The 26371-nt window shown below is 46.7% G+C and overlaps 1 protein-coding gene across 2 annotated transcripts in view; it reads left to right on the top strand.

Annotated features, from left to right (window-relative positions):
• Positions 1–26371, top strand: part of LOC119445813 (pleckstrin homology domain-containing family G member 5-like) — a 676589-nt gene that overhangs the window by 146627 nt on the left and 503591 nt on the right. The window contains exon 1 of one of the 2 annotated variants that reach the window (XM_037710105.2): positions 11570–13043. The exons of the other annotated variant lie outside the window; for it this stretch is intronic. Coding sequence (XP_037566033.1) covers positions 12816–13043 — 228 coding nt within the window. The 5' untranslated portion in view covers positions 11570–12815. Of the gene's footprint in view, positions 1–11569; positions 13044–26371 lie in introns of those variants that run through there. 2 annotated transcript variants of the gene reach the window in all.

Genomic DNA, 26371 nt, shown 5'->3' on the forward strand with positions numbered 1-26371 from the left:
TGGACAAGTGTGTAGTAGAATACAAATGACATTTCACCGCGAGCTTGGGGAAGAACATCTATTAACCAGTGCTTGTCTGAGGATTCATACTTCGCAGATAAGGTTTGGGGATTTTGAAAAAGGGGCGCAGCGAACAAGAACACAAATAAAGAAACTCAAAATGTTTTGAGCTCTCACCTGATTCAATTCTGCGATTTCAACACTTGCGCTAAAGTAGGAAATAAAAAGTTTCGTCGGCGAAAGCTTTTTAAGCAATGATCATATCTTGACGATTATCGCAGAAAGGCAGAGCTGGCAACCTCCGCATTATACCCGTGCGATGCTCTATACCGATAGAACTACGGCGGCAGTTGCCCCCTCTGTCCACTTACTTTGGTATCTGTGTACTTATACTAAATCAAGTAGTGGGAGTACCATAGCCACTAGTCACGACGTGGAACATCCTTTCAATAACCGCACGCTTTTAGCGGCTGTTTCGAAAACGTAGTTCTAATCAGGGCCGATGATGTCGCGGGGAAGTCCGAAGGCTCTCATGTCGTTACCTAACACTAATGGCGAATATATATATATATATATATATATATATATATATATATTAGGTGCCGGAAGAGATAAGAAAAAGAAAGCAGCGCGGCTCAATTTACAGCGTACTCCACTGTTATATCGCTGCGCCATCGTAGGATGTCCAGTGGTGGCCGCGTTCTCTCCTCTGCCACGTCCTGAGCGTCATTTACCCATCAGCAGGGTACATTAAGTAAATCTGAAAGCAAGTCACTGCAGTTCCGGGAACTGCACGCATCTCACGCTTTTCTTTTTTCTTCTCTTAGCAGCCGTCACGTATCGCCTATGGATAGATTTCCGCAAAGTTTGGGAAGTCATCAGGAAGTGTCCGCGATTACGTCAGCTAACGTCCTTCGCGTCAGGCGTGTACCCAATCTCTTGATGCCCGTACAGACTTCTTCTCTTCGATTAGGGATTTCACGCGATCGCGTTAGAGAGCGAGCTAAGGGCACACCGCGCGCGCGGGTGAATAACGCCGATTTCGGTTGGACGCGAGCCGCAGTTTTCGCGGAACGTGGGGGTTCTTCCACGGGGTTGGGGAAATAGGCGCGCCATAGCGAGTCTGTCCACGTCGCCCGGCGGCGGCTCTCGGCCGCAATCTCGGATGGATGGCGTGAGCCGATAGCCCAAGCGAGCCGCCGGCCGCCGCCTTGGGGAGTTTTCGCTCGCGTGCTGTAGAAAAACGAAGACTGCGAGAAAGCGCCCGCACGATTGACGAGCCAAGCGGCACGGCATGGGGCCTGCCCGCCTATCGAGAGCTGCGAGAGAAGGCGAGCAGACGATGCGAACAGACGACGACGACGTCGTCGCAGACGACGCCTGAATGCGATGGTCTGCTCTGCTGTATAGAACGTGAAAGCAGAGTATACATGGCGGCGTTCCTGGAAGCAGACGACGAAACGCCGTTATTTTTTTGCACTTCATTCGCCGCGTTTTCTATCTCGCGCGTGTGAGGCAACCGTGCGAGTTTCTTGTTGCCTCGCATCTTTCGCAGGAACGCGGTGGTGTCTGCCGCGTTTTCACATCCCAGCGCTCTGACGAGTGAAGGCGAAGAAGCGACGCGGTTTACTAGTGCATTTGTGAGCTTACTGAATCGCAAACTTTGATCTCTGCTCTCCTGCTCTTGCAAGAGTTGGGATGTATAGTTACGTGGAACTCAACGCATACTAACAAGCGAACGCACAGACTGCGTCGTCATGCTTTATTTCGATTGTTATGAACGTTTTTCTCAAAAGAAAAAACAAACAAACAAACAAGGAAAATAGCAGTGAAGCAATAAGCTGTCCCATGAATTGATATGAATAAAAGAAAGAACGCTTTCGTCAAGTATCTGCCGAAACAATTTTGAATGAGAGCTACATATTGGCTTCTACGAGTCTATACTTCCTTCGAAATGTGCCCCTTGCGTGAGACTTCTCAGCTCCGGTCCGCCCACTGTCGAGGCGTATACCCCCAGGCCGCCGCAGAAATCCCTAACGGCCGTCCGTATTCGACGATCGCACGAGAACAAAAACATAAATCGATCACCGCCGTGAATGCACACGTGCAGGATTCTCTAAAGCACTTTTCTCGTCGTCCAGTCATGCGAAAGGGAAACGCTGGGAAGTGGAGGGGCGGACCAGCGCAGTGGTGGGCGTATTATACAGTGGGCTGCGAAAGATGCAAAACGTCAGCAGCGAGGCCATTTCCCAGGACGCCCTTACCTTTACCGCACGTGTGCGTACACCACCTCTCCCACTTTGAATATGCCTTTTTTTTTTCTTTCTTTGAGGTCTGTATGCATGCGGCAAGCCATCGTTGGCGTTTGCCTAACCACGAATTTGCGATTCTTGAAAGCCGCGGTTATGCGAGGCGAAAGACGATGGGTTTCCTCGAGAAAAGGATTATGGCGTCCGCCCTGCCCCCTTCTCCCCACCCCTCCACAATGGCACGCCACGAAGTTGTTGCGTGTCAGCGGCGTGTTCGGGTCTCGCCGAGAAGCCGGAGTGCCCCGGCAGATGCCTTGTATAGAAGCACTGCACACTCTAACCACCCCCGTCCCATTCCACCCCTTCCTGTTAGATGGAAGGGTTATATGCCCCTAGTTATAACGATTCAAGAGCGAAATAATAGCCTCGCGGCACGGTACTTTTTTGCCGCGGAATCACGCACGTGCGCGAGTCTGATCCGTTCTGACTATGCGATTACAAGACATGCGCACGTTATAGCTGCACACGGTGTTTGCAGCCTGGCTGTTCACTTTTTCACTTTCCAGTTAATGCTATAGAATTTTCTGAAGAGAAGCCCAGCACCTCCACCAAGTGCATCGGGCGTGCTTGCCTAGCAGCACTTGATCTAGCTTTGAAACGGTAGGGCAAAACAAGTCTGTGGGAGCTATGGCGAAGCGGGCGAGCAAACGCTGTTTGTCTTCTTCTTCTATTTCTTCACCAGCACCGTGGCCAGCACCTTCAGTACACTTAGAACTTTACTCCAACGTTTCTGTGTCGCTCTCTGGCTAGGGGTGGATTTTACCAAAGTCCACTTTTTTTCTTCATTTAAATGATCGCAGGCGCACAACCATGTGTGACTCGGGCAACTGTGAAGAGACAATCTAGCACGCTTTCTGTTTTTTTTTTTTTTTTTTGCACTCGTTACAACGTCGAGTGCGCGAGACGTCCTTCCAACTTTGCTAAAGCGGCTTGATTCAACACCATATTCAGAGACACACACAAAAAAAGAAGGAAAAAAAAAGGACTCGTACGTCGCAGGCTTACAAAGCAACGCGGGTATTTTGACAGTTTTTGAAATGCACTTTACTTAGGTGTGATGGGCAGCTCAATGGGGCCGCCCTGATAGTCTATCAATGTTCTTTCTTCCTTTCTTTCTATCCCCTTAACTCCTTGTCCCAGTGAAGTGTAGCAAACTGCGAATACGCGTCTCGTTGACCTCCCTGCACCTTTCTTCTTTCTCTTACTACTGCGCCTCCTCTCAGAACTTAACAGTACAAACAAACATACAATTTCCACGATGAACACAATCATGGTGACATATGAGAGCGGTTAGCAGGATAACGAAACAGACAATAACCTGCGAATACTGAGCACCGTCAGACCTACTCTACCAACTTATTCGATGCTCCCCTTTCCGACAATTATACGGGGGACAGCGATTCTGAAACCTACGAAGAAAAAGATGCCTATACTAGACGTTGCAGGGGTAGCATTGGCTGCGTGACGTTTGTCGTCTCAATGAGAACAAGGACATCATTTCATTGTATGAGGTGTTACACTTGGTGCCTAATGAAACAGACAGGCTATATAAAAACTGCAGTAATCGTTGGTCTTCCTAACATTTGCCTTCGAGGCCTCCCAGCTTTCTGGTGTGGCGATGACAGCTGCAATATGGTGTGACGGCACGCATCATCATCATCATCATCATCATCATCATCATCATCATCATCATCATCATCATCATCTATTTATGTGCAGGACGAAGGCCTCTCCCTGCGATCTACAATTACCCCTGTCTTGCGCTAGCTGATTCCAACTTGCGCCTGCAAATTTCCCAACTTCATCACCTCACCTAGTTTTCTGCCGTCCTCGACTGCGCTTCCCTTCTATTGCTTTGCATTCTGTAACTCTAGTGGTCCACCGGTTATCTATCCTACGCATTACATGACTGCCCAGTTCCATTTTTTTTTCTCTTAATGTCAATTAGAACATCGGCTATCCCTGTTTGCATATTCTCTGATCCACACCGCTCTTTTCCTGTCTCGGCACGCATAGTATATTTTAATACATAGATGTCAGTCAAATGCGTTCTATCTCGATAAAATCGAAATGTGCGAGTTATATTGGCAATATACTAGCTATAGAGGGTGTTCCCTTTAACAGTAAACCGTACTATGCATGCTATTTGTCCATTCGATGAAAAGGGGAGAGATATATAGGTGTTTAATTCTGTCACATAGAACGGGGTGTCTGACCGTACGAGGTCTGAAATGCTTTCAGAGTCTAACAGTTCTGAAAATGTTCCGCTTCGCCTTGCTTAAATTTTAGTTATTATTGCTGAAGAAGAAACGTTCTAGGACAAGGTCAACGCACGGTGAGTTCACGTGGCCGGACGAAGCATCGTTACCACTGGACGCTTTATACTAACGCCTAGGTGACGGAAGCTATGGGGGCTATTGCACTGTAACGCAGCCAGTCTGTTCACCCCGTGTTACCGCGAAATGTGGTGTTTATGGCATTCCTTTTTGTGGTTGCGGAAATTGAAATCAACGGGAGTCATAACCGGCAGGTCTGCCCGCGTGTTGCTATGTATGAGTACATCTGTCATCATATGTGCACTAGGTGGTCAAGAATTTATTACCTGAGCGAAACACAGTATACCTTTGACTGCAAGGATTGGCTGCTGATTGTGTGAGCTGCGGCTATCATAGAAGCAGTTAGGCTTCCTCAGAAAGGTCAATGTGTGGGTGCGGCAAGAGAAGACGTAGAATATGAGACATTATGCGATTTAAATTTCAGCATGCGCCATGTCACATTACCAAGGCTGCTGCTGGCCGAAACACAAGCAAATAAAAGCGTTGCAACGACTTCCTTCGTGTACCACGTCTACCAGAGGCAGCGTATAGACAGCTAGTATCTACATACGTCACCGTGGGTACATGACCTGAGCACACTGTACAAACAAAGACAATCATGTTCATGCCTACTTAATAATACCAGAAGGAGCAGGAAAGAGCGAGAGAGAACGTAGGGATGTTAACCAGAAATGCGTTTGGTTCGCTACCCTACTCTGGGGGAAGGGAAAGAAGGAATAGAAAGATGAGATAGAGAGAGGAGGGTGGAAAGACGCGGTGAGCTCGCGCACGCAGGCGGAGGACCCGAGCAAGTCAAAGGCGTTCACATAGGCCAGTGGTCCTTAAGAAAGGCAAAAGCGCCTTCACAGCTTTGTGGGCCGACGAGAGATAGGAACGGTTTTCAAGTAGCACCTGCACGGACAACGGCCGATGGTCCAGTCGTCGCAATGCGTTAGATAATGTTTGTCTTTCCGACTGAAATCGAAGCCAGTGGTACAGCAAATGTTCGATGGTCTCTCGCCGCCGCAGACATCGCACGAAGCACTGTCGGTCATTCCAATCAAAGTGGTGTACGCCTTCGTGAAAGTCACTTCCAACGACAGCCAGTATGGAAGCGATGCTTCACGTCGGTGAAGCCCGGGTGGAGGACGGAGTTGGAGCTAAGGGTTCAGTTCGCGTGACCTGGTGCGCCTTATATTTGGGGTGTTCCACTCTGTTAAAGAGAGCTTTGTGTGCCAGGTAACGAAGCTGCCTTGCAGCGTCTGTACTGGAAAGAGGAATTGGCACGCTGTGTTAATTGTTCTTGATGTGATTCTCGGGCAGCTTTGTCTGCGTGATCGTTTCCACTGATCCCGCAATGGCCAGGTAGCCACTGGAAAGAGAGGAATAATTATACCTGAAAGTACTATTAGCTTATACGCTCTATGGTGCCTACTTTTTTATATTCTTTTTTTCACTTTAAATAATGTTTTCTGTGCGTACGCCCGCGCGTGCGTGCCCAAATAGCTGTATGGAGTCCATTTGGTAGAATACATTTCATTTTCTTACCTGTGCTATTATATATATATGCGAAAAAAACGTCAAGCCCGTTTCCAGTTCGAAGCCGTTAAAGCCGCTGGTTTTTTATAATTAGTGCCCCTGCAGTCGGTGCCAATGCGAGATGATCATCAACGATCATTCTTCCATGGTGGTGGTAACATTTATTTAGGTCCTGAAGAATCTTCATCCCCGTTTTTATAGGGGCAAGACTGCGGGCCGCTCCCACGTTGGGACGGGAAGGCCAAGCCTCACCGCCGCATCGTGGGCCTTCTGGACAGCCCGGAGTTGATTAATCCATTCGTGGCTCTTGACCAATGAATAAAATGCGTCCGCCATCAATACGTGGTTCGTCTGGTGCTGTAAAGAGGGGCACTCCCAGAGCATGTGTTTGAAATCGCTAACTCCGCCGCAGTCGGGACACAGAGGGGAGACCTCCGTGTACCTACTGATGATGGAGAGTGTGGGATACGAGTTCCATGTAAAAAAAAAAAAAAAGTATCTATTGGTACAGACGGGCCACGAAAAGGAAATGTACGTGCATGCTACTACGTTTAGTCTTCCTGGGGTTAATGGATAATTATTGCGACGCAACTTCGGCCAATTTCGGTATCTCTTTTCGACGCTCTGGAAATAACGAGCCCATAGAATCGCAACAACGAGCAAAGACATTGGTTATCGCTTATACGTAGCTATACTTTGGCTACACGCGCTTACTTGCCGGAAAAAAACCAGCTCCGCTTTTCCGAACGTTCGAGGCATTTGCCCTGCCTGTCACGTGCCCGTGTTTTTTTTTTTTTTTTTTTTGAGCATGCAGCTTGCTTTCGCACTTCATCGTGTGGCATGTCGCGACAGCCCCACAATGGTGCCCCGGGCTTTTTACACGCGCTGCCGTGTATTGCCTCTGTTTTTCATTTATTTTCATTTACTCGTCTTTTTTTCTTTTTGTCGTTTTTTTTTTTCGTGCTTCCCCACACACGCGCATGCCCGAACATGCGCTGAAGGTGTGACGTGTTCGTGCAGTCGGCCCGCGTGAGGGAAACACGGGCGTCCTTGGGTCGTGGCGCGTCTCACGAACACGCGAGAAATCGAGCACTTCCTTTTTCGCGATGTCGCGGCTCGACCGAGAGTTAAGAGCGAATGCAGCAAATTTTGCAAAGTGCCCTAGCCTGCGCCTTCGTGAAATCAGCCGCCACCGCGGCTCAAAAGATTTATTCAATTCGGTATCATCATCATCAGCCTGTATTTATGTCCACTGCAGGACAAAGGCATCTCCCTGCGATCTCCAATTACCCCTGTCTTGCGCTAGCTGATTCTAACTCGCGCCTTCAAATTTCCTAACTTCATCACCCCACCTAGTTTTCTGCCGTCCTCGACTGCGCTCCCCTTCTCTTGGTATCCATTCTGTAACTCTAATGGTCCACCAGTTATCCATCCTACGCATTACGTGGCCTGCCCAGCTCCATTGTTCCCTCTTAATGTCAATAGAATATCGGCTATCCCCGTTTGCTCTCTGATCCACACCGCTCTCTTTCTGTCTCTTAACGTTAGGCCTAACATTTTTCGTTCCATCGCTCTTTGTGCGATCCTATTATATTACGTGAATTCTGGGATATTACGTACCGAAACCATGATACGATTATTATGAGGAGTGCTCCGGATTGATTTTGACCACCTAGGGTTCTTTAACGTGCACCTAAGCTACGTTTCATGCATATCAAACCAACGTTTACAGTATCTATAAAGCAACGTTTAAAGCATCTATCTATAAACGTTGTAGCAGACAACCCTGCGGAAACTACGCAAGTTGCGCGGGCGTTGCAGTGTCACTCCGCGCGATTTCGCAGAGCAGTTGCCTTTGATCTGCGATGCTTTCTAAAGAATGAACCATACTTCACGTGTTGCAACTACAACTTGCAGACGCGAGTTTATGTCAAATTACGTATTATTTGCGCACTGTTGCGTTTCCAGTATGTGGCGTACTATGTTTCGGTCGCGAGTGCAGACGATGCGCTGTGGCCGCTGGCCGCAGAAACTTGTTGCTCTGTTCGTTCGGTGGTAAATCGGTTCAGGTCTTCGACGCCTTTCGCATAATTAATACGCCACATTTTGCGAAGTAAAAGTATGAGACTTGCCTTTCCATGGAATTACGTGAACCGTGCCTATATCTCTGTTTCGCATGAGACGCACTACTTGTTGGTCGCGGATGCGCGATTAGTGAGTTAAGTGCTTCTATAGACTTCGTAGCGTTACCTGCCACGTGTGAAACGGAGTATAAGAAAGCGAGTGTTGTTGCATTTCGCTCCGATCGAAATGTGGCCGCCGCGGCTGGGATTCGAACCCACGACCTTGGGAACAGCGGCACGATGCTATAGCCTGCTTTGTCGAGTACGAGCAAAATCATAAGAAGAAAAAATGTAAATAGCTTTCAGACCCACGCCCATAACCTAACATTACGAAAGAAATGCACTTTCTGTCGGGATAGTTGGTCATGCATAATTTATTCAACGGTTATCAAAAGTCAAGTACACGGACAAGCACACGAGCGCGTTTCACCTCGTGGCGCATAAAAAATTACATAAATAATAATGATTATAAAAAGAAGCTTCAATGCGCGGTGCATATTCAGCGCAACCATTGTTTGAAACACAGCTCTAACTTTTACTGCGTAGTGGGGTCCACCTTCTGAGCACAGCCTACAGCACGGTTTTCGGTTCAGACCATTGTTACGGGGCGCGCGCCGATTCTGGAGATAGTGGTGTGCTTAGGGAGGAAGCTCTTATAAAAAAATTACGCCCGCGCTCCTTTCAGAGGTGCCGCCCAGTGCTCGAGGAGCCCGACCCATAAATGCTCGCTTGGGCGCGCGCGTAAAACACCGAAATGGTGCCCGCGTCGACGTCAGCTGACGCCTTCCTCGGTTAGCGTTCAGAGGTGCCCAGGCCTAAAAGATGAAGTGGTCTCCCTCTTCGTTCTGTTTAGACCTTGGCATATACCATGAAACTTGGAAGAGAAATTGAGGGGTGCAGCACACTGTAGTGTTTCACTTCTTTTTATTTCCACAACATTTCATTTTCATGGAAAAAAAAAAGTGTTTGTCAGTTATCGCGTCAGCGACTACAGAGACGCGCAGCTTTTCTTACTGGCTAGGAGAAAGCGAGAACTTACTTTAGGAAAGGCACAGAGGTCAGCCTGAGAGAGAGAGAGAGAGGGTGGGGGGTACAATGAAGGCAGGAATGTTAACCAGTCAAGCGTCTGGTTAGCTACCCTGCGCTGGGGGAAGGGAGAAGGGGAAGAGAAAGAAGGGAGAGAGCGATAAGGTGGGGGGTATGTAGTCTGAGTCTGTTCTGTTACTATGCACAGGGAAAGAGAAAAGGAGTAAAGAAAAAAGAGCGATTAAATGAAGCATATATAGGCGTTAGTATAGCGTAGCACGGTATCTCTAAAGCTCTCTAGTGACCATCATAGTGTATACAGAACCGTACTCGCAACTTTTCCTGCTGCCTTACGGTCACGCCAAGCGCCCCAGAATAACATCTTCTGATAACGTTTGCTTTCATATATGCCTGATGCAACACTGAGAATTGCACTGAAATTTGTGCACATGCTTCGCCAGAAAAATGGGGGAGTGAACTGAAGCAGAACAATGATCAGAAGTGAAAGCCAGCTCATAGGCTCATCGTCGCACTCTTACGGGGCTGACGGTGTTCTTCAATCTATCGTCAAAAAGCCGAACGTATCACGTATGCTTTCGTTACTTTCCGTTTTGTGCGTGTGTGCCTTTTTTTTTTTTACGTATGGTAACACAACTTAGGGCGGCGCGTGATTAATGAGGGGCAAAAATGCAAAGTAAATTCAGTGTATAGGCGAGTGAATGACGCATTCAGTGCATGACGCAGCTGAATTTATCAGGCTGGGAGACAATCGTGTGGATTGCAAGAAAGGGGTTCGACGCCTTATGTAGCGCTTTGAATGCTTTCTTGTCTCATAATTTTATTCTTCTATGTTTTTGCTCCTTTGTGTTGAGGCAATGTATTATTATGATGCATTACTTTTTAAAAAAAAGTAGAGCTGAGACACATGACAAAACGAGATGCGATCGTATAATGGCCCTACGTTTGTTCAGAGTACAGGCAGCATGTGTTTTTTGGCTCGCTTCGTGATCGCGTCTTTTGTTCGACCTCTCTTTCATGTAGACGGTGTAGAAGGCAGGCCGACTAAATACGGTACGCTAAGTTTCAGAGTAACTCGGCAATTCGGCACCATATGCGGAAGCTACTTGAATCAGCCAATCAGGAGCTTTGTATCACTCGAATGCACGTGTCCCTGCGCCGGCACGTTGTCGCCCGACTTGCGTGTCGTCTATGCCTCGAAGTAATCATTGACAATGCCAGCCCCAAATGCTAAGTTTGTCGGTGCGAAGAGGCGATTGCGCAGTTTCTCCGTGAATGTTCTCGTTTCGGCGCACAAGGAACAGCGCTCCGCACTACCATCGTCAAACTTGATAACCGTCTCCTTATCGAAAGCAGAATTCTTGGACCCGGGTAAAGGAAAATAAGAAGGACATGTCACATGTATAGTGGACGCCAGGGGTCTGTAAGCGTTCTTAAGTCCGCTGATTTTCTGAAAAGTAACTCGTCTGATTTTTTTTTTAAACCTTTATCACCTTTCCCCCTCGCGCAGGGTAGCCAACCGAACATCCGTCTGGTCAACTTCTGTGCCCTTCCTTGTTTCCCCTCTCTCTTTCTCGCTCGCACCTTGGTCGCAGCAGTCGTCTGAGGTCTTTATTATGCTTGTACGGAATAAATTAAACATCTTCGTTTTGCTTTCGTGCTGTATTTCTTTTTTTTTAACCTTATCTCCTTTACGCTTCAAACTTCCCTAAGTGCAGAGTAGAAAACCGAACAGTCAATCCGGTTAACATATCTTCCATCTCGCTCAGCTCATTTGCAAGCGCTGCTTCGAGAGGAATCTTGAACGCGAAAGGCGCACCCCGTAGCTTGTACGGCATTGTCAAGTTACGGTTAGACGGAGCGCGCAATCTTTTCAACGAATCTTTTCAACTACACGAACAGTATACTGACCGGGTCAACTTCGGGCTAACTTAAGGGTGCTTGCAGTCGCGTCAGTGCATGCGAGCCACACTGTTCAGGGATCTTTCCTCGCCCACTCAGCAGGAAGCACACACACACGCAGCAACTGGCGGCCTTATACCGCGAACCGCGGTCTGCGCGCGCGCGCGCGTCGCGCACATGTCACCGGGGCACGAGCCCGTGACGTCGCCGAGGGGGAGGCAGCCGCTCGCACACTTGCGGCTACCTGTATAGCAGCAACAGCTATGTGTGCTCGTACAGGCGCGCAATCTGCCGGCCGACGTTGCCCGCTCTTCTCCTGAACAGTTTTTTTTCCCTGGCGTTTCTCGCTGGGACAGCGAGGAAAGCTGCGTGCGAGGCTATAATACCGACTACGCGACACAGCAGCTGGCCACTGCGCCGGCATTGTTCCCTGCGAACCCGCGCACTGCAATGGCGACCGCCGGTTTACACCGCGGACGAAGAAGATGCGGCCGCTTGTTCCGTTGAAGCGACGACGCTGCTTGACCAGCACCTTGTTGCCGGTGCGATTGTGCGCGCCCAGTTCTTCTCGAGCGCGGATTCAGCAAGAACCTCAACAGCGCTGACTCGCTGTTCGGCACCGTCGGGGGAGTCCTGGATGGGACGCTGAGATGCTGGCGCGTGCATCGCGAGACGGCCTCGACACACTGCGTTTCCGGCCTCGCTTTTTCGTACCGGGCACGTACCGCTGATCCACCGTCGGCACGATCTTTTGCGCAGATTGGCGGCGTTGCATGGGATACGTCGACGAGCCGCTGTTTGCCGTGTCACTCCCTTCGCCGAAGTTATACGACGGTGTGCATGCGCATGCTTCGGATAGATTTACGAGGTGCACGTTTGCTGTGCCGCCTTTTGCCGCGCTTTCTCTGTGATTTAGTTTATTCAGCATATCCTAGGAGGGCTGTAACAACTCGGAAGGCAGCGTCGGTCACGCGAACCTTTTTTGTCAAGTTCTCTGAAGAGCAGTGTTTCTTTTTATGAGAGACTAGACCGTGAAGTTCAAAGTTTTTAGACGCCACTGTGAAGTGCCCTTGGAGTGTCGGAAGTGCAGTGCTCGTAAAAGTTGCCCACGCGAAAGGGAGCAAAGGCTGAAATTGGTGCTTATTGCCGGCAGCTAACCTATACAGCGCGCGAGATTTCGTTAAAACTCGTGGTCTGTATTTAACAACGCTGCCGTGTACCGCATTCTGCTACGCCTACAGCTTCGCCATTTGCCATATACCGCGGCCGTCATACATCAAGACCTTCTCTGACAGCTCCGGATCTGTGAAGCATCTATCTGTCACCAAGATCGGCGAAGGTTCGCCAGCATGTAAAGTGTTCGAACGTGTGCTACGACTGCAGTGCGCTCGATACGACGAAAATGGCACAGGTCATCTGTTGCCTCTGTTGCCACTGCTGCTGCTGCTGCTGCTGCTGCCAGGAGGCCTGTTTTGTGTTCGTCTACAGCTACGTGTTCTGTACCGAGTATCTGTGTTTGCGAGATGGTTGACGACACGCGTCGCGTTTACCATCGGCCGTGTTCGAAAGAGTGAATAGAAAAAATGGAGAGCAAAGAGCAACAAGGATCGTCGGTGTCGGGCAAGCGAGCTGGAATGACGTCGTCGTCGTCGTCTTCGTGGCGGAAGCGTCAGCTGGACAAGCTGGCCACCCTGGTGGAATGTAGCCGAGTTCCGTCTAGGCAGGCTGGCCTGTTGACCGCCTGGGTCGCCGACATGATCAGGGAATCGTGTGGAGTGGTGGACACCGTTCCCGGAGCTGTCGCCGTCCCGGTGAGTCATATCAGCCAATGAAACGTGTTCGAAGTCGACGTCGAGGAGGATGAGGAGGAGAAAGAGAGAGAGAGAGAGAGTTCCGTTACTCACAAAACTGCGCCGACGGGCGGACCTCGTCAATACAGTTTCGCACACAGGTCTATAAACCTTCTTTACACGTGAGCAAGAAAAAAATTCGTAAAAACGGAATAAGGAAAATAATTTTAGAAAACGCGTTTTACTGTCCCTTTCTTTCGCACCATAAGCTGATCGGGGAGATTCAGTGTTCGGGTTGTGTGTGTGTGAGAGAGAGAGAGAGAGAAACGGGGTGGGAAAGGCAGGGAGGTTAACCCGAAAATATTCTGGTTTGCTACCCTGCACTAGGGGAACGGTAAAGGGAAATGAAAGACGGAAAGCAGAGCGGAGAGAAAAATCAGTCACGGAAAAAAAAAGTAGAGGGAGTTGGAAACGCCTGTGAGAACTACAGTCTGTTAAATACTCCACTCGAACGCAAAAAATTCGAGAGTGCCTTGACTGACTTGCGGTGTGACGACTGGTGTTTGTTAACGGCTATAAACCTGGAAACATGGAGCACCGAAGATACGGATGTCCCAGAATCTTGAAAAATAAACTCAAACAGCCACAAATTATCAGAAAGAAAGTCGCAAAAGAATGAAAGGAAGAAATCGTCAAGTAGGGCGTACGCACCTTGCAATCTCAGGATTTTCTACGAACCACTCTTTGGGACATTCTTTCATTTCGAGTTGAGTCGCTGCGCCCGCGTAAGGATGTAAATAAAGGTGTAAATCAATCTATAACTCCCACCGTTACACCCAAAAAGGGTGTAAGGGTGCGGGTTATAGACAGATTTTTTACACCCGTATTTACTTTTAAGGGTGCAAATTATTTTGCAATGTATTTCTCGAGCGCGTTGAAATAACGTGCATCGCTCTTGTGGATGACGTAATGCACGGGCATTACGTCATCCAATGTGCGATCGAGGATATCAGCCGCGCTTACCGGAAACAGCTGTCGGGCCTTACCCCATCGTAGAGCTTCACTTTCCCACATCACGCCCCAACTGTTTTTTTTTTTTTTTTTTTGTGCCCCATGCTATGGGGCACACTGCGTGTACTATTGTGTACATTAACATAACAGCTACATAATCGAGACGCGGCGGCTGTCGGAATGAATAATCCCCATATGCAAACTCGCCACGCTTTTCATTCTTACGCAGCTCATCCTTTGTCTGTTGCTGGAAAAAATAAAAATAAAGAAAAAAGTCAGTTTATGTTTATGCACAAGCCGTTACAAGAGCATATGATGAGCCGCGAGAATGTTGAATCACGTGAATAGGCCAACATTCTTCCCTATTTCATTTTGGTTGGCATTAATTATATGTCTTCCTTGCATCTGAGAGTCAATAGGCCGTAAGGACTGCAGGCGCATGTATACGTACGCCTGCCTGCGCGTGCGCTTGCACTTTTTGCGATTGGCCATACAACTTTCTCTTAAATTAAATTATGGGGTTTTACGTGCCAAAACCAGTTCTGATTATGAGGCACGCCGTAGTGGGGGACTCCGGAAATGTAGACCACCTGGGGTTCTTCAACGTGCACCTAAATCTAAGTACACGGGTGTTTTTTTTTGTTTTTTTTAAATAGAACTTTCTCTTACGAACGATCCTCTAACGTAAGGGCTTTTTGTGAATGGGAGTCCTCGTTTTTTGTGCGCTCCTGTATTGAATCGCGAAAATTGTGACCTCGGCTGCTGATGAGCAGCAAAAATTATTCTAATTAAGACATAGTTAAAGAGAGATAACAAACAAAATGGTGTGGAGGGAAGGAGCACGACGGAGCAAGTGCGAAGTAATAAACCGTTCTCGGCGCTGCCGTCGTATGCATATGTCACTGGAAAGAAGCCGTCGATGATTTATTATTTTTGCAAGAAAATACTTCCAGGTAGACCTTTGCAGCCAGTTATTGTTTCTCTCTCTCTCTCTGTCCTTAAAATTCCTTGACAGCAAACGTCAAAATAGTTTTAGCACTGTGAATTCTTTTTATCCCCTGGAAGCTGTTTAAGCAATTTGCAAGTTCGTAAACACCGCTGGAAAAGAATAGTTCAAATGTGAGCGGACGCCATTTAAGTCACTGGCACTATCTGATACATTGTTATTCGGTGTTGTTTATAAACTGCGGCGAAATAGAATGATCGGTTTAAAATTGTGTTACAAACAAGGAAAAAACAAAAGAAAAATACAGAAACATGGAAATCATGACAACCTACGACCATTGTTAAGAAATAAACTCGCTCTATTAACAGGTGTCCATCAGAGGTATGTACTGGGAACAGATGAAGACGTTATAAATAAATCTTTACATATATATCATTGACGCTGCAGAACCAACCCATGACAAGGTTGGTGTGACTTTCTGTGACAAACTTGAGTGGCCTCCAAGTATGCTCTAGATTCATACCACATCGCACAAAATGTAATTGATGCCATTAAGTCGTCCCTTTTAGTTTAGCTGATCGCATTCTTTAGCGGACTGAACACAGAACGACAACATCTGATGAGCTAGGAAAGGTCGGGCTACCTACCGCTCGACTTCGTTGCGTGCAGTACAGGTTGCTCTTGGCAAGCATTGACCTGCGTCTCCCTCACTTTAGTTGCTGGTCGAACAGGTATCCTACAGACTTGCATCGAGTTTCCAGCTCGTAATACATGGTGGAGTATACTACCGTCGTTTATCTGCATAAGTGATGCCGCCTACCAGACGGTGAGGCCGCAGTTCCTTTTTTTTTTTTTTTCGTATCACCGTTGTGGGCGCCTGAAATGTTTGTAGTGTTTTCTATAACTGCCACGACTGCTCGAGCTGGGTGCTCACGAGTGCCTAGTCCTTGAAATCTCCTGACGCACTTCTTGGACTTCTCACTTAATTCAAATACTCGTGTCGGGCCCATATTGATAGCTGCCCTTGCGACGAATTCTCATACAAATCGATATGCGTCTGTATAGGCTCCATGTTTTCGTTGACCATAAATTTCGCATTTCGTTCCTCTTCACTTGAGCACTTGACCACCTCCAGATTGTCCATCTATCTATTTCTGTGGTTCCTACCAGCGCCGCAGGCTACATTTGTTACCCCAAGCAGACATAAGGTAACCGCTGTCGTGCGTTTTAAAGCAGTGATGTAAGTCCACGCGGGCAAATTTTAATGCAGCTTCTTCGGTTTTTCCGCTGAGTCCCTCCGTGAGCCCTGTCTACTATATTTGCAAGCGCAATGCGCGTTCGGTGAAGATGGACTTGAGGAGAGGAGGGAGTGATACTTCTTTTCCAAGTAATACGGCGCAGTCAGAAGTCAGGGTTACGCAAGCATTTCAGTAGCCGCTTATCGATGAACCAGCGCGTCTCCTCGATCAGGCGCTGTGACCTTTCCGAACGCGAGGTCACAGGTTTCGTTCTTGGTCTCAACGACCTCGTTTGCATGGTATTCCAAGTGCAGGGTAGCCAAACGGGCGAGACCTTGGTAAATGTCCCTGCTTTTCATTCTCCTTGCTTCCTTCCACTATCCTAACAGCTACAGAAACGGCTCACGTCCAAGAACCATGGGTGGTTGAATTGATCGGGAGTCCGTGGCGTATTTGCGACGTGAATTCAAAAGTCCTAGTCAGCATGTCTATCACGTCAAATTGTCAATTGAAACACTGTGTACAATCGCGTGGGGCATCCAGTGTTGCCGGAGGGGCCGAGAATAGCGCGAAAGCAGGTCGCACACGCATCTTTCGCTCGTGTTTCTTTTTGACTCTGAACTGATGGCGATACTGAAATAGAGAGAGAGAGAGAAAGAGAGAGGGATATGAAGAAGGCAGGGAGGTTAACCAGTCAAGAGTCCGGTTGGCTACCCAATGCTGGGGGAAGGGAGAAGGGCAACAGAAAGAAGGGAGAGATGCAGGAAGAGGGGTATATAGAGACGTGCACGGACCGTACTACAGTCTAGAAAGGCGCTCGTACAAACCAGACGCTCTCAGAAAGCACGCACAAAAGCGCCTTCACTTTCTTCTGAGCCGATGATTGGTTGCTGGGGACGGCGGAGCTGTTAACCAGAGTTACTGTCAGGTTGGAAATACAATGTGTTCTGGGGGAAAGGGTAGGAAAGATGAAAAGATCTGAAAGGAAAATGTTTCCATATAAGCACGAGAAAGGCAGCTGACAGCGACATTAGTGCGGCCTTTCATACAGTGTACCAATGCTTTCGAGAGAGAGAAACGAAGAGGGAAAGATAGGGAGCTTAACTAAGGACGTGCCCGGTTGGCTACCCTACAAAAACGCGCTAGCGCTTTTGGAGCTGATGTACGAGCGCATCATGTGTCCCGGACAAGCGGTGCTTAAGCTGGAACAATTGCCGGCGCACACATAGTCCGCCAGCTAAGCCAGCAGCTCCCACGGACTGGCACATCCACCACGTCCTTTCGTGTTTCCCCATTTATGTCATACCAAATCAAATTGCGTGGTTCAACGTCCAAAGCGACGCATATAGGCCATAAGACGCCCTACAGATGAAGGAATCCTGGTTCATTTTGAAAACCAGGGTTCCGTTATCGTTCCCCTAAAAAAACAAAGCAATTTAAGTACACGAGCATTGTCTTGCCTTTCACCGTCGTTGGAATGAGGCTACCTCGACCGGGAATCGAGCCCGGGACCACGTGCTACGTGTCAGGACGCCGTAGCCATCGAGCCCTCACGGCGGGTGGTGTCGCATTCGAAAAGCCGATATATCTTTCCTCGCATACGCAGCTCTCTCACCTTTTCTCAACGCGACGAATAATCGATTTACGATTGTAATCTATCGCGTGTTCTGTGCGCGAACAAATAGAAGCCCATGCTCTGCGACAGCTTTTTGTGTTCAGAGAAGAGCCTCGTCAAGCGTTTGGAGAAACGGTGGTTGCGAGAAACGCAGCGCTTATCGATTAAAGATGGCAATTTCTATTCTGTTAATGAGCGTGGGACGAGCGCTTTCCATAATGTGTCCCATCTGCACGTCTCCAGAGCAGGATGGTAGTTTTTTTTAATTTTTCGTCTTATTTTTTAAATTTTCTTTTCTAATCGTTAAATCACCGAGTCAGGGCCAGCTCGACGTTGGCCTTTCAAAGTACGGCGACGTGCTATTTGTAGAACGACGCCGCTTCTTTTGTTATCATGCTTCGTTTATCGCGCTAACTTTACCATTTCTGCGAGTAGGTTATGGTTATTCGCCTCATTTGTATCAAGCTAACGGCAGGCTTAAAATAGGCAGTGGCGAAACCTTAAATGGCTGCTCAATATTCAAGAACGCGCTTCTAAACCTTCCGTTCTTCTTTTCGAGATGCTTATACGCATGAACGTTTATAGTTTCCGAAATGAGAATACTCACCACGAAATGAGAATACCCCCCCCCCCCCCCCACTTCTTTTTCCCGAGTAGTCCTTTTTTTTTTTTTTGCTTTTTTTGTGTTTTTGTTTGAGCGAGTAATGGTTTGTTCTAATATTAGCACATCTGATGGTGGTATAATGGAGCTAGAGCATTTACGGCTGATTTCATCGCTCACGCGCACCGTGCACGAAATGTTTAATATTGGGGCGGGTCGGCTTGTGAAAGCTGGATTGTGCAGGACGTCGTCCAATTAGTTAATAGCTTTGAAATAAGAATTGATTATTTTTTCTTGTTTGAGCATTTGGAAGCCGCGGGTCTCTACGAAAGGTTACATTGCATAGACAGTAATTTTTTTTTATTAAGTGAGCTGCTCTCTAAACGAAGTCAAGAAGCAAGCTAATTTATTCAGACACAGAATTACTACATTATAACATGACGCTGAAAGTATGAGCGCTAAAAATTCTGCTTTTAGGAAACTGTAACAGGCACTCAAGCTGTCCTTTGAGGCAGATAGGCGCCAAATACTGTCTCTTAGGCCACGTATAGGCTCAATTAATAAGAAATTTCACTGTGCACTTGAGGATAACTTACAGTTTTCTAAGAAACACAGCCGACTAAACTCCAGTTTTATGAAATTCTCTTTATTTTCTCAATAAAACGGAATGTGGCAAGTTGGCGTAGGTTACAAGATCTATCCGTAACCACGAAAAAAGTTGTGAGAGCAGTGACACACAAACATCATCTCAAGGTTTTCTGGTTTCATGTTGCGCCTTTATCTCTGAATACTGGTGTGTACGCAGAAAAAGAACGATCAACGTTCACCGAAGTTAGCGGCACACATATCTTGTACTTCAGAACGTTCGATGATCCAACGTCGTCTTGAATTGCAGAATGTTCGCTGGTGAGAATCTTTGACCGTTCTTTCAGAACCGAGAACCACGTATTTTTGTCCGAGACAGATTGAACTTTCGAACTCTATTACCAACATGCCCTTTGACGACGGTGACGAACCTTTCCTTGATCGTCCAAAATGATCTCTACATTCCGGCCCAATGTCGCGCCCCGTCATTCAAGTATCTCGATGATGTCGGCTAAAAAACGTGAAGTGGGAGCAATTTACGCTGAGTCACCTTCAAGTATATTGTCGCGTAGCGCAGCTTGAGCCCTTCTGACAGCGATACTCTGGTCTGCGACGAAGTTATTATTAACAGCTTTTACAATGACAATGTGTTTGTAGTAACAATCGGTGCCGTTCAGCCAAGTTCCCCAGCGGGTGATAACATTAGAAACAAAGTAAAAGGCTAAGGCAAAACACGGAAAATGTCATTTTGAGGCTCTGAATATCTAATATAGGAACCAACATTCAACTGTCCATTTATAGGCGCAATAAAAGTGCCCCTAAAATGTTTCTAGATCCATAGTTCGCACTTATAATATGTTGAATAGGCCCGATGAGGACCTAAGAAAAGAAAGAGGCATTTTGCCTCAAGTTCCGGTTTCTAATTATAACAATCGCAAGGTCGTAGGGTTGCTCCACTACAACTTAAAAAAATTTTTTTTTCGTGACTCACCGCTATTCTTTCCGTATTTCATTTACCCTTCCCCTTCCCCCAGCGCAGGGTAGCAAAACAGAATCTTTCCGGGTTAACCTCCCTGCCTTTCCCACCCCGCTTATCTTTCTCTATACAACTGAGTCTGTAATGCGTGGATCAATCCGGTAGTTTATGAAATTCTTTACAGAAACCGCACAACCGCGCACCGTATGGTATTTCACATAGATAATGCTTGGTTGCGAAACAGAGCACATTCGATTTGACCCGGTGGTCTGGCTAAGATAATGTTGTTCCGTTCATAAATGTAGCGCCATATTTTTCTTATCTTTCCTTATAATTTTTTAACATGGTGCTGAATTTCGCGCTGTGGTTACGTATGATGGAATAGAGAAATACTGATTAAAGCGATCGATAGGTAGACATTATCTCATAGAAATCTGCAAGCTCCTGCGCCATTGTATTTCAGGGTGGGGAAGAACTGGGTTTGAACGAGATATCGATGTAACGCGAAAAAAAAAAAAGAAAGGAACAATGAACTCGTCTCAACCTTTGGTCAGGCAAACAAGGTTTGACTGAAATCGATGTGGCTCGGTGATTGCTCTATTAGTGGCGCACACTATTATCTCCTTATAAAAATTTACAGCTTGTTCCATTTAATTTTGTGTATGATGTACTTGTGTAAAGAGGCGATTTCTTTACTAACATAAATGAATTGGGTATAGTATTGGCCACATGTTTGGAGCATGGGCGGAGTCTCGTGTGGCATTTCCGGCATGGTGGAACGCTATAGCAAAGCGGCGGATAATGGGTTTCCTGACCTTGACTAATAATTACGATATTGTCTGCGCTCAGACGTACTTATACATTCAATGGAGCTAAAGAAACTTCTTTGTGCGAGGAAAAAAAAATGTCACTCACTCACGTGCAGTATGCAGAATGCTAGTCTCTGCAGTGAGATTTGATAACTTGAATGTGCGAACTGATGCGTTCCTTTTTTTTTATTTCACTTATTTTATCTTTTCTGCCCTTACCCCATCCCCCTGTGTAAAGTAGCCAACAGGACATTTAACCTGGTTAAACTCTCTGCCTTTCACCTCTTATTTTACTTCCGTCCTTCCTTGATAGCTTTTTTGTGAGCCGGTTTTTTGTACGTTTCACTGACAACAAATGGATGGCGAAAAAGCAGCTGTTTTTTCTGTGCGCTCGCGCGCGCATGCCCTCTCGTCAAACGTCATGAGGGTGGTGGTAATTGGAAGGCACTTAATTCTTAAGGCACTTAACTTTGCACTTAATTCACAGGTTGATAGCACTGCGCAGTCCGTTTACAGTGACTGTCTTCGGAGACATTTTCCTTTTGTTTCATATGCGGCCTGCTCCTGACGTCGTGAAGAGGCGTGCAGTGCGAGGCTTTCTGCTAACCTACCGACTGTAGTTAAACTTTTTTCTGTTTTTAATTTCTGCTCTGTCTCTCGTTTGCAGCTCAAAACTTTTGCTGAGACTTCCGGAGTGCTCCTTCTCTTCTTTTCTTATTCTTGTTAATTGGAGGAGCTATCACTTGCTTTAACTGCTCTTGATACCTGTTGCTCTGTTGTAAGAGTTTTGCGCGCTTTGTGCTCACAACTGAAATGAACAAGCTAGAGGCGCCTGATTTGATTCTGGAGTTGTGCGTGCCAGAAACCTGGCTATGATAACGAGGCACGCCGTAGCGGGGCAGTCCGGAAATTTTGACCAACTGGGGATCTTTAATGTGCACCCAGTGCACGGCAGACGGGCGTTCTTGCATTTTTGCACCCATCGAAATGCGGCCGTCGCGGTCGGGATTCGATCCCGTGACCTCGTACTAAGTACCCCAATGCTTATTGCCGCTAACGGACTGCGTGCGCTCGAGCCGCCCATCGCCGCAAGCGTGCGGTCGTGCGAAAAAATTGCACATATCGGACAACTGGTGCACAAATTTCGGTTTACACTGCGTACATCGTGTAAACCGTACATACTAGTGTAAACCGAAATTTGTACACAAGTGTTCGGTATGTGCAATTTCTCTCACGACCTCAAGCATATGCGCTTTGAAGGTCTCCGCCCCCTAGCTGTTATGCTTATCAGGCGTCTGTCACGTTGCTGGAGGTCACTTTTCACTGCACAAGGAATGGCTAGCACTGCTTGGAATTATTGCATATGCTGTAGCACAGCTGATACGGATGCGACGAAGGTAGCTCTGATTTGCACTTCCTTTCAACATCTTTTTTTTTTTCGCATCCCTGCTTTCCGGAATGTATTGACCAGACGGGAAATCGGGAAATACACACAAAACGATATTGTGACGTCAACGAATACTCGTCGCTAAAGTGGCAAGTACACGAGTTTCCGTGACAACAACAATTAAAGCATGACGTGACGTCAGAAGCGTGACGTCGGGGCTTTTGCCGTCGATACCAGCGCCGAAAGGTTCGTCTCTTTGTAAAATGTCGAGCGAGCCCGTATACAGCGCAGCTGCTAGGATGACGTCGTGTAGCTTGCGAAAGTGGCAATGCCCGACGAACTGACCGGTGAATATAGGACGTGGCGCTGATGAACTTTACATTCCGCTATCGACCCTTCTGAGCGCGATGACCGCATTCTGACGAGAGGGTAATAAATGGTAGAGAAGCGACACGTCAAGCACGGTGACATATCCCTGTTGGTTGTCAGTTTACCCGTCGTAACATGCTCGTCTAATATCTGCAGCCACATGGGAACTCGTAGATAGGCTATAGATTCGAGCCAGTACTCGAAGGCGCCATTTAGAAACCGAGGCTAAACCCAACGGCCCATCTAGCTCCTCACCCATTTCACTCCCCTCCCCCCTCTGATATTTCACGTGGCCCCGCAGCACAAAAAGAAGAAAATAAATAATAATTCTATTGCTATGTTGAGTTTGTACATTGAAATATCGGGTCTTTCAAAGCCACAGAGAGGCGTGCGCGACAGGACCCCACAACATCGGCAATAGAAAAAAAAAATTGTAGGTGACATTGAACAGGAATGAAATCACTCGCCACTACCTAGTGAACGCGATAAAAACAGAAAACTACGTGATAATATTCACAGAGAACTGAGTTAACAGTCGACAAACAAAAAGACATCATTACATGAGTCAAAGATGATTTAACATATTCCGTAGGGTGCGCTTTAGGTCGCACTGAGTATATCGTGCTAACAATCAATCAATCAATGATATAATAATAATAAAGATAATAAGAATAATAAGAATAATAATAACAATAAACGAGAAACAGGCACTGTAAGGAGGGCAAGCATAGCACGAATAGCACATAGCGTATAATTGCGAGCACTCTAACTGTCCAGAAGGACAGAGAACAGCACTCGCTGATGCGTAACTGCCGTAATAAAAAGAAAGCAGGACACGATCGCACAACACAGCTCTCGCTCACGTCCCCTTTCTCCGGCTGTTTGCTCGTGATCACTTCACGGTACCCGTACAAAAGAATGGATACAAAAAAAAAAGAACGTACAGCTAACTACAGGGGCGCCTCCTATGCGCTCGCGCGTAGTACTTAATGTTCAAAGCAACAGCGGCTTCATAATACTGCACATTGCAAGTACTAGTATAACACGCCAATGTCATTCAGCAGCGCCTACAACGAACGCTATAAACCCAAAGTTAGTAGACAGGGAACAGGTTTACCGTAAATAATTCCTTCTTCTGTCGGTGTGGCCCCTGTAACTTTATTTTTGCAATATGGAAATTTAGCTTATATATATATTAAAGTGTTTATAACTTGATTATTCGAGTTGTGTTCACTTCCATCGGTGGGGGCCACAGTGTTACTGCTTCTCAGTAATTCGCCGTTGTCAGTGCAGTGAAATAACAAATGGTTAGTACTTTTAACATGCGCGATGGAGAGTAAGCTGAAATATCGGTAGGCCCCCACCGCAAGGGAGCGTTTAGAACACACAACATTGGAGCACTCAGTTCGTGCAGAGTATGTGTCTGTGTCCACAAATAAATTAGCTTTAGCAAGCCTGCTTAGCGAATGGTTAAGAATGTTCTTTCAGTGCTCCTCCTGTTTAATTTTTTTTGTTTGCCTGCGAAGTGGAGTTTGCCACTGCCAACATCCGCAGGTAGCTTTCTCCTAACTCGGATTTAAAATTTCCTTAGATTTCCCTAGAACTTCGCAAGGGAATGTTGTTCAGTATGTCAATACGTTTTCTGAAAAGGTAATTGTTTGTGTTATAGAAATTGATTAGCAAATGTCATTGTTTAACGTTACTTTTTAAATATTTAAATAGAGTGAAATCAGTGCACTCTACCTTAGATGAAGTCGCAGTGCAAGTTGCTAGTCATGTCATTTCCGTTTGGTGCTCGCGTCAGCGGAAGTGGGAAGGAAGCAGTTGCATCACCTTCTTATACACTTAGCCTCTCCTCACATATTGCTATCATAAGGTGCGTGTAAATTCAACCGAAGATAGTTATTTGTTCTGATGATAGTTATACGACAGCTATTTGTTCTTAAATTCATAAAAATAAAAAGAAACGATTGAGGATGGACACATTATACCAACACACGCACCTTGGTTATCTTTTCCCGGTGACCGTTTTTGCGTTTGAACACCAATACCCTGACGTGGACTACTTAGTGAAAAGCTACTGCGACCTTATTTCGCTCCATGCAAGATAGTGCGACGTCTTGGCGCACTGTACTGTGATTTCGTACTCGACGACATTACCTAGACTGAATCGGTAGACCATCGCACAAGTAATGCGAGAGATGTGGTTCTGGCTCACACCGGTGGCAAGTTGCCTTTTCCTACACTTTCCTTTCCCTTGTTCCTCATTACTCGCGCATTTCAATTAAAATATTACTTTTAAATTCCCTTACGCTTTCTTCGCTTTTACTGTCTCTTGGCTTCACGAGTTTGTACCTTCTTTAACAGCTAGAGGCATTCTTGTCGGAGACGATGGGGTTTCAGAAGAAACGGAATGTACTGTACGACAACTTTTTAACTGTCTCTCTATAATACGAGCACACCGCAACAGCGATATACATGTTTAGTGGGAGGAGCGAGAAAAAGAAATGGAGCTGTAGAATTCAAAGTGCTCCGTCATCGCGAAATGCGAAACTGTCGTGCGCGCCGCCGCTCGGTTGGCAAACATCCTGCTTTCGGAGGCCGTTGCATGTCGGCTTGCGCCGCTTTAAAAATACCAGGGCTGCACGCATAGTCAGGGATTGTGATGCCGCCGCCGTATATATAGTGTAGAAGCACGTGTGCACCTCACACTTGTGCGCGCTTGCCATGCGCCGATTGTTGGTCGGTGCACGCTGTAGATCGCTGAAAAGCTCGGCTGTATAGCGATATAGAGCAAGCAGCGAAATATATGTATTTATTCAAGTTACCCTTAAAGGCCCTCTGGTTGAGGGTATTATACATAGGGCGGTTAATCTATAATTCAACTATAATTAACAGTGCAGGCGTATAGAAAATTCATAGCATGTAATACGTCATAAAAAATGGTACACCATAAAAAAGTAATAGAGTAGAATAGGTACAAAAACGTGGATATAACTAATGCATATATATTTACACGTTACATGAGCAAGACATACGGGTAATAGCTCTAGTTATTAGTGAGAAATGAGACATCATGAGACATGTTGTTGGGCGAGTGGTTCAGGATACGGAAGAAATATAAAAAAGCGCAGGAAAATCTTATGTCGAGGAGTTTGATCATAATTGCACTTAGAGGGAGATTACCGAGAAACAGTTAGGCTAATGAAGTATTCTTCTAAGCCTCTGTTTTTGGTAGTTTAGCGGGAAGAGGTTGATTACTAGAGGAAAAAAATGAAAACAAAGCTTCAATTTTCTACGTTCGCGCCGGAATTCCGGCTCTGCCGGTACGTCAGTTTTACGTCGCGGATCTCAACGTTTCTTCTTGTATTTGGGCTTTCGTGGCAAAGTGGGTGTTCTCGAAATCTGTTCTTTGTCAGTGTAATCTCTTTCTACAAGTGCAACCTGCCAGTTGCACAGATTAACCCAATTCGTTTCTTTAGCGCTTCTTTACCGGCGTTTTGGGGTGGCCAGGACACCCTTACATCGATGGACACGTAGGCTGGGACATGTCACCAATATAATAACAGCGCGCACTTTACCAACGCCACCTATAGACTTGACTTACCCATAGTTTTGCTAGAGTTGGAATTTGAGCAAGTTGGTTATTCATGACCCCTTCAAATACCATCGCGTAAAAAAAAAAGAAAAAAAAACACCGCATATCCACGGGATGAATGATGATGAGTGGGCGAAGCTCCGGAGGGAATCATCGGCAAACCGTGAATCTTCCGTGTAATTCGCCCAGTCTCGCCGCACTAAGTCGAACGATT

Source organism: Dermacentor silvarum, chromosome 3, assembly GCF_013339745.2.
Source record: "Dermacentor silvarum isolate Dsil-2018 chromosome 3, BIME_Dsil_1.4, whole genome shotgun sequence".
Classification (NCBI taxonomy): Eukaryota; Metazoa; Arthropoda; class Arachnida; order Ixodida; family Ixodidae; genus Dermacentor; species Dermacentor silvarum.